General features: G+C 51.1%; 1 protein-coding gene across 1 annotated transcript in view; it reads left to right on the top strand.

Moving 5' to 3' along the window:
* IGSF21 (immunoglobin superfamily member 21) overlaps positions 1-16,569 on the top strand; it is a 272,866-nt gene that overhangs the window by 176,720 nt on the left and 79,577 nt on the right. The window contains exon 3 of the mRNA XM_034956717.3: positions 8,084-8,205. Within this exon, the coding sequence (XP_034812608.3) occupies positions 8,084-8,205 (122 nt within the window). The remainder of the gene's footprint in view (positions 1-8,083; positions 8,206-16,569) is intronic.

Here is a 16,569-nt window from a genome sequence, read left to right as displayed (position 1 = left end):
CAAGAAAGGGAAGAACCCTGTGCCCCTCCCCCTACACAGCAGGCGGCCAGGCGGCTGAATCATTCTCCCAGGCTTCCTCTCCGCCTTCATTCCCCTCACCTCTTCCCTCAACACCCCTGCCCTGGTTTTCCTCTCCCTAGAATACCTACTCCCTTTCTTGCCCCCCTGCCCAAAACTAAATCCAACTCTACTACCTGAGCCACTTCCTGTCTGGACTTTGGAATCAGACCCATGTTCAAAGCTCTCCATTTCACCACCTCCTAACTGGGAATCAGGGCAAATGGCATCCCTTCTCTGGCCATGGGTTTTGCATCCAAAAGAAAAAATGATGTTCATTCCTATAAAAAAAATGTTGAAAAAGAGTCTTCTAAGTACCAGACTCCGTTCTATAATCGGGGATGCAACATTGAACAAAATGAAGTCCCACCCTGGGCTTCAGGCTCCACTGGAGGAGTCGGAAACCACACGTTTCAGAAATTTAGAAGAGATGAGTCAGTTTTCTCACTGTCCTCATCTGCTTTGTTTACAGCCATACTCCCAGCACCAAGCACAGCTCCTGAAAGGACCTCAAGCAATAGACAAACTCACAAAGGCACCAGTGGACTCAAGCTCTAGCCTGAGGTTGACTTGGTCTAGTGCCATCTTTGTGCCCAGCCTTGCAGGACGCTTTCTAGGCATACTTTCTGAGTGGCTGGGATGGCGGCAGATCTGCTTAAGTGAACAGGAAGTCCGTTCCTTTCTTCACTGACTCATTGGTTCATTCCACAAATGCACATTGAGCATGTACTACGTGCCGGTTCCCATGCTAGGCTCCTGGGATCAAGTGAGATGGGCAAGGACTCCCACTTGATAGTTGCATGGCAGAAGTTTCTAGATTTGCTCATCACCTCCCACAGTCTAGAAGCTGAGCAATAAATTCACACTAACAGCAGTGTCCACTTGCCTTTGCATTTTGCAAGATGCTTTTACATATGTTTGTTTCTTTTAGTATTTCTCACAACTCTGGGGTGTGAGTTTGTTTAATATCCCTCGCGTTACAGATGAGGAAACTGAGGCTTAGAAACAATCAGTGACTTGCCTGAGAACCCAGAGCCAGGGAGTGAAGCACCCACAGTAAAACTGAGTCCCTTTCTAGCCCTCATTGTCTCTTGCATTATCTAATTTAATGCCCTTTTCCCCTAACTACCATGAAAGGCAGGTATCGCCTTAGGCTGTTTACAGCCAGGGAGCACCTCTTGCCTGGGCTGGGATTGGAAGCTGTGCTGGGCTGACACAAGATCCCAGGTGCCATCCACTCCTCTATATCTAATCAGTTCATTAAAACCCTCCTTGCAAACACTCTCTCGGCTGCCTGGACACAGAGACTTCAGCTGCTCCATTTCCAGGAGAGCAAATTCCTTCCTGGCTGGAGAGGAGTTGGGATAATGTAGGCAGGCAATTTAAACAGCCAGCAAAATACACCAGCAGTTTTCACTCTCTGCCACTATTACACTTTCCAGCCGTGGCGGGATTGGCCCATAAGTGGGATATCAAGTTTATTACAGCTATTTCCAACCTGTAATTGGTTTTGTGGAACACAAAGAGAAGGAGGTTGGGAAGGTGGGGGGAGGTGATATTTTCCCCTTTTCTTTTTTTTTTTCTTTTTCGGATGACAGCACCCAGGGACATTGGTGAAGCAGCCGAAGTTGGAGACTTATTTGTTTTTCAAGTTAAACAGCCAGGCTGGTCAGCGGGCTCTCACACTGCTGGCTGGACTAAGTCCACCGGCCACGCTTTGATGACTCTACTTGAAAAGCAACCTGGCCTGGCTGCAGCCCAGATTTGCTGGTTGGGGTCAGGGGGCAGTCAGGGCCCAGAGGTGGGGTCTGGCAGCTCTGGAGCATGAGAAACTGTGGTCTCTAGGCTGACTCTTCTAGAATCAGAACACCATGGGCATTCAGGGCAGCAAAAAGTCCTCAGTTTCCTCATGGAACATTTAGGGAAACTGGGTCCCAGAGAGAGGAACAGTGCAGAGACAACCTTTGGGACTTAGAACCTAGCTCTCTGCCTCTCAGAAACTTCTACACAGTGTAGCTGGTCATTTGGGGGAATTCCTGGCTGAGATGCTCTCAGCATGGGGAAGAAAAGAGACACCTGTTCTTAAGAACCCATGTTACGGTCTGCTGCCATCATTGCAGTCCACGCACCCTGACCAAACTCCCTACTTTGGACTTAAGAAAAATATGTAATAGCTAATATGATGGAGCACTTTCTGTTACGATGACAGGAGTTGATGTTTGCAAGCAATATCTGGCACAGGGTAGGCGCCAATGTATGCCAGCTATTGTTATTCCCGTCATGCTATTATTACCGCATTCCAAGCAATCCTCTGGGCTCTCTGTGTGTTCACTCTTACGCACTGAATTCTCACACATGTGCCTTACAGGGAGGCATGATCCTTCCCATTTTGCAGATGGGGAAACAGAAGCACACAGAACCCTCCAACATCACCCAGCAATCAACTGAGTGGCAGAGCTGGGATCTGATTCCAGAGCTGTGTGACCCCAAAAGCCTCTGCACATTTCCCATATCCCCAACCTCAAAGTAGGTCTTCTGCTCCCTTCTTTTGGACTAATCCATGCTGAGCGGTCAGCTCTGCTGTTTACTATTACAAGTATAATACATGTGTGGCCTTGGGCAGTTCACTTGCCTCTTTCTTGGCCGTGGTTCCTGTCTGCAAATGGGGATCATGACACACGTCTCTTGGTATAGTTCACTTATTCAACATCCCTTCGTATGCCAGGCACTGTGCTAGGCTCTGGGATACAGGGCTCTTGGAGCTTACAGTCCTGAGATTCCAAGGAACAATGGAAGGGAGGGCTGGGGGACACTCAGCCTGTGTAGGCACTGGTTAGGATGCAGATTCTTTTGCATAACTACGTGCACAGCCTCTTCTGTCTGGTCCAGGTGTACGCTTTGCAGAGTTAGGATGTTTTCCTGCACAGAATATCATTAATGCTGGGAGCTTTAAGAAAGAGAAACCCTGCTGGTTCCTTTTGGAGCCTCACATCGGGGGTGGTCTGAGGCCACTGTCCCGCCTGGGCCAGGCTACTCTTACCAGGGACTCCCAGACAGATGAGGGTCCAGGCACAGCAGGCTGTCCTGGGGCCAGTCTGTATCGCAGAGCAGCAAGGGCCTTTTCCCTTTTCTTCATGGTATTCCCAGTGCCTGGCACATGGTAAGGTCTCAACTCATTCATTCACTCATTGACTCATCCAGCAGATATTTATCGAGCGAGTGCCATTTGCTAAATTCTGGAAACAGAGCAATGGACAGGACAGATAAAGACCCCATCTTCGGCCAGGCACAGTGGCTCACGCCTGTAATCCCAGCACTTTGGGAGGCCGAGGCGGGCAGATCACGAGGTCAGGAGATCGAGACCATCCTGGCTAACATGGTGAAACCTGTCTCTACTAAAAATACAAAAAATTAGCTAGGCGTGGTGGCAGGTGCCTGTAGTCTCAACTACTTGGGAGGCTGAGGCAGGAGAATGGTGTGAACCTGGGAGGCGGAGCTTGCAGTGAGCTGAGATCGTGCCACTACACTCCAGGTTGGTGACAGAGCGAGACTCTGTCTCAAAAAAACAAACAAACAAAAACAAAAAACAAAAAAACCCCACCCATCCTCATAGAGCTTATGTTCTAGGAGTAGCTCATATTCAAGGACCTGTTTGTTTATTCATCAAAAGTCTGTTGAATATGGAGTGAATGAAATCATTCATTTCAGAAGTGCCTCTCGCTCTGGGGCCAGACAAACCCACACATCCACAGGGCTTGGCTTACCTTGTCTGCCTTGTCAGCTCTGTGGTTGTCGGTCTGCCCTGGCCTCATGGTCCCTGCCCACTGGCACCATGGGAGCCTCTCAGAGCCCATGAGACCTGCCTGCCTCCAGGTACTCACTCAGGGCATCCCTGCACTCTGTTTTGAAGCTGCTACGATGACTACTAGCAAATTCTCGGTCCCTGCTCTCTGCACCCCACTCCTTATAGACACAACCCAGCCTTCTGGCACCTCCCACCTGCCTCCCTCTCTGGGTGTGGGCTCCCTTCTTTCATTTACTGAATTCCACATCCTCTGGCATTTTAGCAAGAGATACTTTGCTCTCCAGCCCCATAGACAGAAAGAGCCCTGGAGGGTGGGGAGGGACACAGAAAAAGAGATGGTCCAGAAAGGTGTGAGTGCTCGTGAAAATACCCCATGAGTGAGCACTTCCCACCCACCAGGGACTCTACAAGGCTCATGTAATCCTCACAGGGAGGAACGTTGCCTTATCCCCATTTCACAGATGAGGAAACAGACTAGGGGAGGTGGAATGACTTCTTCAGAGCACAAAATTAGGAACCGAAATCAAACATTCAACTGGGGATGGAGGAAATCAGCCTTGCTTCATGCTCCAAAGCCTCCCATAGACAGAAAGAGCCAGCCTAGGACCAAGCACTCCCTGAAAAGGGCCTACTTCCTCCAGGAAGCCTTCCATGATCACCCTTCCCTCCAAGGGGATTCTTGCCTCCTTCAGAAGTGTCAGAACATCATTGGATAACACTTGGTAATTACCTGTTGCTGCTGCAGCCATCATCTTACTGACTCTGGAACCTCAGCTAACTGTGGACTGTGTACCTCTTGTGAATAAGGTCGTAATGGGCGGCAACCATGTCTGAAATGTATTTCCTTCTCGGCCGTGAGGCTGCAACTGCCCCTGTATGTCTCAGGCGTGGAGAAATGTTTCTAGAATTAAAGGCGAGGTGTCTTCCAGCACACCCACCACACCTTCTGTCCACAGCCTGTACTAATAATCCCCAACTCCCACCTGGCCTCTTTCTTGGGCCCTCTAACCACCAGGAACCACAGAATAACATCCTTGCAAATAGCTGCTCGCCCGCTGGCCCCACCTGAGCGTGTCTGAGCCTCCCATTTCCTTTGCCTTCCGAGAGGCTGAGGGAGGAAGGAGTGTGTACCACAGACAGCTGGGACAGTGGGGCCTGCCCTCCAGATCCCTCACCCTGCAGCCGAGATAAGCACTTGTCTCCAGCTGCCTGAAGCAGGTTTCACAGAAGCAGTTATTTACTCCTCTGGCTGACAGTGAGGCCCTGACACAGCCCCAGAGAAACAGATGTAAATAAAACCAAAGGAAAACTAGGCTCGTCCTTGAAACTCCCCTGTCCCTCGGCCTGAAACAGAGATTTACGACTCGGATAATTCTTCAGTGCTTTATCTGGGGTGTGTGGGTATGTGTGTGGATGTGTGGGGTGCGGGTGTATTTTCCTCGTAATAAAACCCTCAGTCTCGGCGAATAAATTTGAGGAGACAGTTTTACTGACAGATTTTTTTCTCTTTTGTGTAATAAAAAAAATGGAGTGAAATTTGAGATTGGGACGATAAGGGCTGCCGCATTTTAGGAGGAGATAAAAAAGCAGTACCTGAAGGGAGGCGAGGCCAGAAGACGGGCTGCCAGTTAAACAGGCAGGATGCCTTCCGCTTTATGACTTTGGGAGAAAAATCCTCACACCTCCACTGAGATTCTGACATCCTTTCTCCTAATGAGCCTGGCCACCAGGGGTGGAAAGGGACGTTGAGAGGCATTCAGTTCACCCGCAGTCTCTTCCAGCCTGATGGGATGGGATGTGAACTCTGGTCCAGAAGCCAGACGCTTGTCAGGAACCTAGTGTGGGGCCTCAGCCGAATCATTTTGCCTCTCCAAGCCTCAGTTTCTTTACCTGCAAAATGGGAACATTCTTGTCTATTCGGCTCTGTTCCCAGGGACCTGGTACAGCCACACAATGTGATGGGCTTAAAACTGGGTTTCTCCACCTGGGCACTGTTGACATTTGGGGGCCAGATAATTCTTGGGAGGGGGGCAAGGGGCTGTCCTGGACATCGTGGAATGGTCAGCAGCTTCCTAGCCTCTATCAGCTAGACACCGGTACCTACCAAACCGCACCTCTCCTCCCCAGTTGTGACAACCAAAAATGTCTCCTGAGCTTGCTGTATGTCCCCTGGTGGTTAGGGTGAGCAAAATCACCCCCCAAGTGAAAAGGCCCTGCTTTAAAGGTACTTTGGTGGCTGTAAAAAAGTCAAATGGGTGAGGCGGGGATGGGAAGAGGGTGCATGGAGAATGGGGAGCCCCTGGAGGGTCTTGGCCTCTACCCCAGGCTGGGACATTGGGATGTGGGGAGATGGAAGCTCTGATCCCAAGTACAGCCAACTCTCTTCTCCACCCCGTGCCAAGCTGGACACAGTCAACTCAGGGATTTTTCTGGGTGATGACAGTGGACGCAGAGTCAAGGTGTGGTTGGTTGGGGTGAGCATCTTTCTTGGGGTGAGTGCCAGCAGGGATCCCAAGAGGAGAGGAGAATCCTCCTGTCCCCGTCCTCCTCATCTTCCTCCACTCTCATGGTCCCGTTTCAGAAGCTGGGCCTGTGCTGCAGAAGCAGCCAGGTGGGAGGAAGTGGTCCCCTGTCTCCCCTCTGCACACGGTCAGAAAGCGCCAAGCCTTCAAAGGGAAGAAAGTGACGCGTGTGCATGTCGCTAAGTCCCGACAGAGATAGGAGGGGTGTGGGCTTACAGAGGGGTAAGGAGAAGCTGTTCCCTGGGAAGTCTCACTGCCGCTTCCTCTCAGGGTCCCAGAGCCTGCGAAGGCCTTCTCATGATTCTAACCATCCCCGGTCCTCACAGAGGCCACCTTACTCTTTACAAAGCTTGCAGGCTATGGAAAGTGACCGGCACAGACGTAGCCTGTGTCTGCACACAGCTGGTTGCTCAACCAGTGCTGGCCAGATGCATGGAGTCTCTCCTAAACCAGTAGCAACACCACCTAGGTCAGAGAGATGTGGTCCAAGTCAGCTTGGGTACATATGTGTCCAGAGGAGCCCAGCTGTGTCTAGGGCCAGTACTCCCAGGCAGGTGACAGGGGGACAGATTCACACTCCAATCCTCACCTTTTTGCCTGGGGAAGCTGCTTTCAGCATCCCCCCTACCCCAGCCCCTTGGAGTCACCCGTCCCTAGCCACCCCCCTCCCTGCCCCTCTCCCCGCTGCCTCCACCACGCAGAGCCGCAGGGAGCTAATTCCACTTCTCTAGGCCCAGGCATGAGGCCTCCCCATTGCAGGCTGTTAGCGCAGAGCCCAGCTGAGCTGCGAGAGGCTGCAAGCTCCCAGTCTATAATAGAGTTGCTGAGACAAGCGGAAAACTGCAGCCGAGTAAACAGATAAATAATTGAAACAGTGACAACACATACCTTGCTGCTTTGTGGAGTAACACTTTCATTAGCTGGAGGCAGCGCAGATGTGGGGAAGCAGGCGGGCGGCAGCTGAGGGCACGGATGCTTGGGTTCGCTTTCCATCAGCCGTGAACAGCGGGACAGCCCGGCAGCCTTGGGCTTCCAGCGCTGGCTTCATCGCCACCTCCCTGCCTTCTCCCACTTCCGCATTCTTAGGTGAAATGGGGACTTCGTGTCCTCTCTCCTGGCCCACCCCAAGACGAGGGCAAGTGCCCCACGCTGTCCCCGTCTGCATCGCCCATGCCAGGATGTTGGATTCCTGGCCTCCTCCCGGGCTCCCTGCCTCTAGTCTTGCCCCTTTCGATTCATCCTCAATCTATAGCCAGAGGAGCTTGTAAATCTAATCTAATCCTGGCCCCGGGGACCACCGCCTTCAGGAGAAGCTGAGCTCTTTTGCTGTGGAGACCCTCCGTGATCTGGCCCACATTTTTCTTCGCAGCCTCTTCTCATCCCACTTCCCTTCTGCTCCAGGTGCTATGAAGGCAGCAAGCTTCCCCTGAGCACACGCTGCTCTTTTCTGCCACAGGGCCTTTGCTGTTCCCTTTGCCTAGAAAACTCCCACCCGTTGCCAGGCTGGCTCCTACTCTTCCTTCAGGAGGCAACTTAAAACATCGCTGCCTCCAGGAAGCCCTCGGTTATTACCTTATTCTCAGGATGGGGGCTGTCCTTCTTCTGGGCTTCCTGCCTGCATCTTGTCAGTGTCCTGGGGAAAGGGGTGACCAGGGCCGGCTGAGCACTCACGTGTGGCTCTCTCTGTGCTCTGTGGCAGGTGACGGATGGTGGCACCATCAAGCAAAAGATCTTCACCTTCGACGCCATGTTCTCCACCAACTACTCACACATGGAGAACTACCGCAAGCGAGAGGACCTGGTGTACCAGTCCACTGTGAGGTGAGTGCCTGGGGGCGGCGGGCCGACAGCGGGGGAAGGGCGGAGGGATGGGGAGTGGGGCAGAGGGCAGTTCTCCAGCCCTTTCACATCAATCCCTCGGTGCTCTTGGGCTTGGAAGGCAGAACTGGGGGCTCCCCTTATGGAAGTGGGACCCATTCCCTGGAGGGACATCCCCTGGAGGGAAGAGGCAGGAGAGGGCCAGGCCACCGCTCTTCTGACTGGCCTCCTCGGCCAGCTCCTCCAACAGTCCTGGAAGGTGGGTATTCCAAACTCCATTTATTTCCAAGTGAGATACTGAGGCCCAGAGAGGGGGGGCAATGGGCCTAAAGTCACACAGGCAACAATGACACCGCTGGGCGGTGAAGCAGTTCCGCCTGGCTTGGAAGCTCAAACACCACATTCTACTGTTTTTTGTGTGCTCCAAGGCCATAAGGGCCCCGAGCTTAAGAGAGAATGACCCCAAGCAACTGGACTCCCAGGTCAGAAGCAGCAGGGTGGGAAGGAGCAGTGCTCAAGTCGGAGATGCTTGATTTTCCTACCCCATCCCTGTTTTCCAGGAGGCGGGTGGCAGAATCAAGCTGACTCGATCTTCCAGAGCCTGCTGTTTTCTATGTGTGTGGCTCTATCTCCTTCCCACAAACTCCCTACAAGATCCTAGTCCTGTTTTATCCCTTTGACCCTTAACACACACTGGTCCCTCTTCTCAAAGGGCCTTTCTCCCTTTGGTCATCCGGTAAACTCCTCATCAGCCTTCAGAACCCCACTCCAGCAATCCCACCCATGGGACCCCTCACCTTAGCTGAACTGATCCCCCAAAGCTGGTCGGCTGCAACTGCCCCAGTACCCACCCCTCCTCAGAGGGAATCTCACTGCATTCATGAAGAGTGCACAGCTTTGCACACACACACTCTTCCACGCCACACCGCCAAATGCTTTGCCAGGTGCCCAGCCTGAAAGTAGTGGTCTGCTCCAAAGCTGGAGGGGACCGTGCTGCATCGGGTACCGTGAAGGGGACTGCAGCCCCGGCAAGCCCACATGATGTGCACTGTGGCACCATGCTATGTGGATGTCTCAGCTAGTGCCTGGTACTGTGTTGTCTTTAGACTGAGCCTGGAGGAGGGGGAAGCCCTACTCTCCAGCATGGGCTGTGGGTCTCTGTGACCGTGAGCTCCAGGAGGACAAGGCACATGCTCCTCCTTCACCTTGCATCCCCAACTCTCAGCCCAGGGCCTGGCACACAGTGGGTACATAATGAAATTTGCAAAATGAGTGGACAACTCAGGCTACACTCCTCAGCCCTTCAGGCCTGTTTTCTATTGGGTAAAATTAGAAAGTGGGACAAGAAGATTGTAAAGGGTAAGTCCAACCCTGCACCAAGAATCTGACCCAGGCATCCTCCTCTGCCTGCTTTTGTAAAAATGGGAAGGTAAGTGTGCTCCCCAGGCGGCCTGGCTGGGTCCTCCTCCTCTCTGGGCTCTGTGCCAGGACCATGCTGAGAATGTGGACGTGAAGGTGTGTGAAGAGGTGTGTGAACAGCCGCACAAACTCCTTCATCCCCCTAGTTATGATTTCTCCTGAACCTGCTTCCAAAAAGAAATTATGGTGCCTTAAAATATTAAAGCACACCTAAAACAAGCCAGTTACAATCAAGATGAAAAAGGAGATAAAAATTCATTTTGGAGAAAATAGCTATTCTGGAAACCACAGATGGTTTTGTAGTAAGTGAACTCCCAAATAATCTCCACGACTCCCAGAAGCCTAATGCCACCCAGCCCACCCCTGCCGGTCACTGTGTCTCTGAGAATTCCTTCCTCACCAAGCCACCCGCTGCCACCAGCAAGGCCTCTAGGACTCCTTGGTTCTGATTTCTAGCTAAGAAAGAAACCCAGGGACCATCTAGAACATTCCTGAGCACCACCCTCTCCTGCTCCCTGGAGCCTCAAGGGCAAGCCCTGCTACCAGAAGACCTAGATGAAAATCCCAGCTCAGTCTCTGCCTACTGTATGACCTGGGATGAGAGCCTTAACCTCTCTCTCTCTCTGCTTCAGGTTCTTCGCCTGTAGAGCAGACTTGACATGACAGGCTTTGTACAATTGTGGAATTTCAGTGAAACTTATGTCCAACAGCCTGAGTTCAAATCCTGCCTCTTCCACATCCTGGCATTAGTGAAATCTGGGGCTGGTAACCCCACAATTGAGTTTCCTGACCTCCAAAGGAACATGACAGCACTAAGAGGCTAGCTGCAGCTTGTGAGGAGCTGATGGCGTGCATTCAAGTGAAGTGCTGGTTTCCGGCCTCTAAGTGGTACATGTTTGCTGCCATTGCCTAGAACAGCCTCTCCTTCTCCCACCATAAAACAAAACAAAAAAAAACTCACCTTTTTACAAATCTCATAAAGCCTCCTTTTATGCGCTTTCTGTTTTGATCTGCACAAACAACCCCATGAATGCAGACAGGTATTATTATTATTAATCATTTTCTCTAGCCCTGTTCTTACTACAGAAGAGGTCAAAGTTCAGCAGGCCCAACAGTCTCCCTCTGGAATGACATGAACTTGACCAGACCCCTTGCTTTTCAGTTGTGGAAGCCAAGGCCCAGAGAGGGAATGAGGCTTGCCTGAGGTCACACAGCGGCCCTGACTTAAGCCTGATATCAGGAGCAGTGCTCTTTTCTTCCCCACGTGGGGGCCAATCTCCCTGAGCCTCAGTAACAGGGGCGGTCTCCCAAGCAAAGAACACCCCAGGGAGCTGAGCCGTCCTGTTTGGTGACCACCAAGGGAGAGGGAAGGAAGGAGCAGACCCTCTGGAGCCTAACGGGATCACGGAGGATTGTCCATGCTGGGGGCGACTGCCTCTTCAGGCTGCAGAGCCCAATCAGGGCTGGCGACGGGGCACGGGACTCCGCATTTACATATAAATGAAGATATTTACAAATTAATGCATCTCAACGAGAGAGAGTCCCAGCTCCACAGCTGTCTGAGCCGTTTCCTCTTCAGCTGGGGAAAGTAGGGAGAGAATGAGGCTGAGAAGATTACCAAGAATTGGCTGAGAGCAATTTCGCGGGTAGCCTAGAGGAGCCCCAAGGACTCCTGGAGCTTTTTGTCCCACTGATGGGGCCCTGGAGGGATGGAAGTCGGGTGGATCATCAGGACTTCTGCCCCCAGGGGGTGCAGGTGCGTATCCCTGGTTGTATGACCTTGGACAGATCACTGCCTCTCTGAGCGTCCCAGAGGCACATCTATCAAATGCTTTTCTAGGTCTTAGCCCCAGAGCCCAGAACTCCCAGGTTGGAATTGACAAGAATGTGTTCCCTCCAAGGCTATTTAGTTGAGCACCTACTAGGACCTTGGCTTGGTGGAAGGTGCCCAGGGATACAGGGGGAATGAGAAAAGCACGGCTGTGCAATCTAGTCGGAGAGACATGGCAAAATGTAGATGAATACATCATTCCACATTCTGCAAAGAAGTGATTCTAAACCGTGGGCGTGTAATGAAGGGGCAAGTGGGGTGCAGTACCGGGAAGGAATGAGATGCTGGGTGCCATTTAGATGGGTGGTCAGGCAGGGCCATCGAGGAAGGTGGCACTTGGGTGGAGAACTGAGGGCAGGAAGGAGCCCTCTGTGAAAGTGAGGAGGCAGATGTGGCCGACAGTTATCCCACCCTGCCCACATCCTCTTACCCCTCGCTCTTCCTGGCAGTGCCAGCATCCTTGATGCTTCCACAGGGCTTTCTCAGGGCACTGGAGCCCACTCAGCCTGCACATGAGAAAGGTGAGAAGTGCCGGGGAGTTGACGCCACCCCGGGAGCAGCCTTGACCAGTGACTGTTTATTGGGTGCATACCCAGCCCCCTCGTCCCTCCAGGGGGACAGTTCAGATGCACGCTCAGGAGGACAAAGTACATGCTCCTCCTTCACCTCGTATGCCCAGCTCTCAGCCCAGGGCCTGGCACACAGTGGGTGCATAATGAAATGTGCAAAATGAGCGGGCAGTTCTGGGTATGCTCCTCGGCCCCTTGGGGGTGTTTCCTAATGGGTAAAATTAGAAAATGGGATAAGAAGGGGGGACATTGAGAAACTGTGGGATGAATGCTGTCAACTCTCTCCCGGAGTTTCTCAGTGCCCCCCCAGAATAACCTTGAGAAGGCACCTGTATTGGCTTCCTTCCCTTCTAGCTCATTCCATCAGCTTCCTGGGACCCCTTCTCACATAAACCCTTTCCTCCTAAATCCTTGTTTCAAGGTCTACTCTTCATTCCACCCTTCTAGGTTCTTGGCTGGGTCCCCTGTAGCAAAAGACGAATTCACAAGACAAAAGGATACAAGTCTAGTTTGTATACGTTGTAGGTGATGCAGGACACTTTATAAGGAAATGAAGACCCACAGAAGTGGTTCTAGCTGAGTGTTTTTTGCTGGGTTGGATGAAGGGTGGGGAGTCATGGGAAAGTGTGAAGGATAGAAGGATCTGAGCTAAGGGCAGTAAACTGGGGACACTCAGCAGGGTGGCTTGTTCAGATCCCTTGGAAGTGAAGATGCTTCCTTCCTCCAGGTACAGACAGGGAACCTCTCACGTGAAGGTCTTGTGACCTGCTTCAGGGAAAGGTCAGAGAGTCCTTCCTGCGCCTGCCATTTCTCAAATTCCATCTGCTTAAAATATTCAATATACCAAGGTGCCAAATTTGAGGTGGCGTGTCCTGAACCCCCTCCCCATGGAATGTGGCCATTCCAGAGGGCAGCTGTGACCTTCTTGGAGGTCCAAGTGAATCATAGTGAGGCTTCAACCACTCCGCCCACACACATGCTGTGTCTTCCATTTCCTGAAGCACCCTGAGGCCCTTGTCCCATTCGATCTGCTCAGGAAGCGATGAGGAACACCGGACAGATTTCACTGGCCTTAATTCACTGATGCAGGGAATCTAGATTCGAGGGGCTCAGTGTATTCCTGCCCCCGACCTGCTATTGCAGGTCCCTCCAACACCTTGGCCAATGCTCTTTGCCAACAAGGTCCTACTTGTCCTTTCAAGTTCAGCTTAAAGGTTGCTTCCTACAGGAAGTCAGCCCCGACTGCTCAAGCTCACCGACTGATGCTATGTCTTCAGAGTCTGCCCGCCCCCCCACTAGACTGGAAGCCCCATGAGGACAGAGACTAGGTCTGATGTTTTCACCACCATCCTCTCCCCAACCCCCAGGACAGCACCCCAACCCTGGGCACATGGTAGATGATTTGTAAATATCTGTGGGGTCAATGAGTTCGTGGTGAACATGGTGGTAGAGTCCTTTCAATGCAACACTTGCTGCTGGTGGTGGATGAACGAGACACCTTAGGAAACGAACATCCAGGCCCCCGTTCCTTCCCCCAACACTCACTCATTCATTCATCACAAAGGAATTGAGTAGTTACCATATATCAGGGACAATGATGGAGATAAAGTGGTGAACAAGACATAATCAGACCTGCTTTCGGGAGGTTTCTGATCTAGTGGGTGAGGAGAGACACACTACAAAAATGCCTTTAAAATAATAAGGAAAAATAGTTACAATGTGTGATGAGTGTGGTGAAGGGAATAAGGTACAACTGTCCCTCAGGATCCGTGGGGGATTGGTTCCGGGACACCCCCAAGCAGATACCACAATCCTAGGATTCTCAAGTCCCACATATAAAATGGCACAGCATTTGCACATCACCCACGCACATCCGCCTGGATCCTTTACAGCATCTCTAGATTACTTATAATACTTACTATCATGTAAATGCTAGGTAAATCATTGTTATACTATATTTTTATTTGTATTATTTATATTGTTGCATTATTATTTTTTTTCTCTGAATATTTTTGGTCCACGGTTGGTTGGATCTGCAGATTCTGAACCCATGGATCCGGAAGGCCAACTGAAATGTGATAGAGAGGGGTGAGAATAATGGAGTGAGGGCATTGCACAGCTCCTCATAGGAGATACCTGGAATGTATCTCCAGGAATCTGGAGACATCTGAGCACAGATCTGTAGTATAAGAAGCCAGCCAGGCAAGGTTGGGGCTTGGGAGGGCACTCCAGGTAGACGACATGGCAAGTGCAAAGGTCCTGGGGTGAGAAAGAGCTTGGTGTGATCTGGGACCTGACAGAGGGCCATTGCCGCCAGAGCACAGCGAATGGGGAGGTCAGCTGACGTTCACTCTCTGCGCCCTGGAAGCTGCTGAAGGGTATGGCATGCTCTGATATGCGGTTTGTCAAGCTCACCTCAGTTCCTGGGTAGAGAGGGTGGGTTGGAGGTGCCAGGGAACGAAGACAAAGCCATCCACAGAGGAGCCTGGAATCTGACTTCCAGGTATAAAATATTCAATATACCAAGGTGCCGTATTTGAGGTAGCGTGTCCTGAAGCCCCTCCCCATGGAATGTGGCCATCCCAGAGGGCAGCTGTGACTTCCTTGGAGGTCCAGGTGAATCACAGCAAGGCTTCAACCACTCCTCCCACACACATGCTGTGTCTTCCATTTCCTGAAGCATCCTGAAAGCCACAGGTGGTGGGGAACAGCCGGGCGGGGAGGGGTGGACCTGGGGGCCATGTAGAGAAAGCCAATGCTGGGCTGCACCTTTTGATGCACGTTTATCAGGAGGGAGACTCGGGAGAGCTGGAGTAAATGAAAAAAAGAGGCTGAGAATGCAGGGCGCTGGAAGAAATGCCACTTCCTTTATTACTCTGAGGTGCATCGGTTCACATATACACTCAACAGTGCACAATAAGCGTTGGCTGCATTTGAGGCACAGAGCTACAGCGCACAAAGGTGGCTAAAATCAGCCCCTGCCTCTTCGGAGCTTACAGCCTGTTCCTCTCCCTTCACGCCCACTGGCCTATAAGCTCCTCCAAGGCTCAGCTACATCTTCTTCATCTCAGTAACCCCAGGACCTACTTGGCATTTAGAAAGGAACGATAAATATTTGTGGAATGAAAAGAGAGAAAGGGGAGATAAAACACGAGATAAATAGCTAACAATTCAAGTAATAAAGTGATCGCTGTCATAGAGAAGATTCAGATATAATACAATGATGAATCAGAGATGCAGAGACTGGGGAAATCAGGGTGATGCTGGCATTTGAAGTGGTTCTAGAGGCGTCAGTGGGTTTTAGACAAAGAGGAGCTGGGAGCTGATTCTCTGGTCAGAGGGCCCCATGTGTGCAGACATGGCAAGAGGAAATTGACCAAGTAGTGGCAAGACCACTCCATAGGCAGACAATGGTTTCTAAGCAGAAGCTCTCTGGAATCTGTTCAAATGAAAAAAATAAGGGATTGATTTTTAAATAGGCACATTAACTGTTTGGTTCAAAGAGCAGAGGGGTTTGTTTCCCTTTGAAAAGTTAAATGATCCTTCTACAATCTATTCATGTGGAGGCCAAACTCTTTTTTTACAGTTGATACAAAGAAAAGTGCCATCTGACCCTCGTTGATTTCAAAGTCTGAATTCTCCAGCTCCCTTCTCCCTCTGTATATTTTCATGAAGCATACGTCTTTTTTCTCTAAAATATACCTAACAGGTGCTGCTTGCCACATGAAGTGGTCATTCATTTATTGATTCTTTTGACCACTCAGCAAACACACGTTGTTGTTGCCAGGCACTCAGCAACAACAAACACAGGCCCTGCCCTTATGAAACTAACTCTCCAAGAATATGCTCAGCTCCTGACCTGCTGGAAACCCGTTCCTCTCTCTCCTACCCAGAATTCATCCAGGAGTGTGAATGAGAGAGAGTAGAATTGTCTATTTTATTGTTTTTAACAGATTATGCCTCTTAGTATTAGAATTGAAAGCCCCTGGCTTTCAACCCCAAGTGGGAACCTTGTCCCCCTCTCAAAATCAGGGATGATTTTAGAAGACAGGGTTGCAGGTCTCCTCCCAGCCACTAGGGGGATGCTCAGCAGCCTTCAGCAGCCTTAAATTTCCCATCAACTGGCCAGTGGCTCATGCCTGTAATCTCAGCACCTTGGGAGGCTGAGGTGGGAGGATCACTTGAGCTCAGGAGTTCAAAACCACACTGGGCAAAATAGTGAGACTTCTTCTCTAAAATAATAAATAAATATAAAGTTACATATCAACTGAGCAACAAGCCACCCACTGGTGGTGTCTATACCACAGGCCAGCTCACTGACTGCCTGCATCAGGATCACCTTGGAAGTTGCTTTAAAATACCAATTCCTGGGCTCCACCAAGACAGAATTTGATTCAAGCCCAGAGCAAGACCTGGGGAACCTGGAATTCATTTGCTAAAAAGTCTTCCAGGTTAAGATATGGGCAGTGAGATTTGGAAAGCCCGCTTCACACAATCCCATCCACCTGCTCGGATGTGCACACTGGGGTCAAAGAATTCAATGGCCGG

The sequence above is a fragment of the Pan paniscus genome, chromosome 1, assembly GCF_029289425.2.
Source record: "Pan paniscus chromosome 1, NHGRI_mPanPan1-v2.0_pri, whole genome shotgun sequence".
In the NCBI taxonomy this organism is placed as follows: domain Eukaryota; kingdom Metazoa; phylum Chordata; class Mammalia; order Primates; family Hominidae; genus Pan; species Pan paniscus.
Note: the sequence above shows the minus strand (reverse complement) of the source record. Positions and strands in the feature narration are given on the sequence as shown.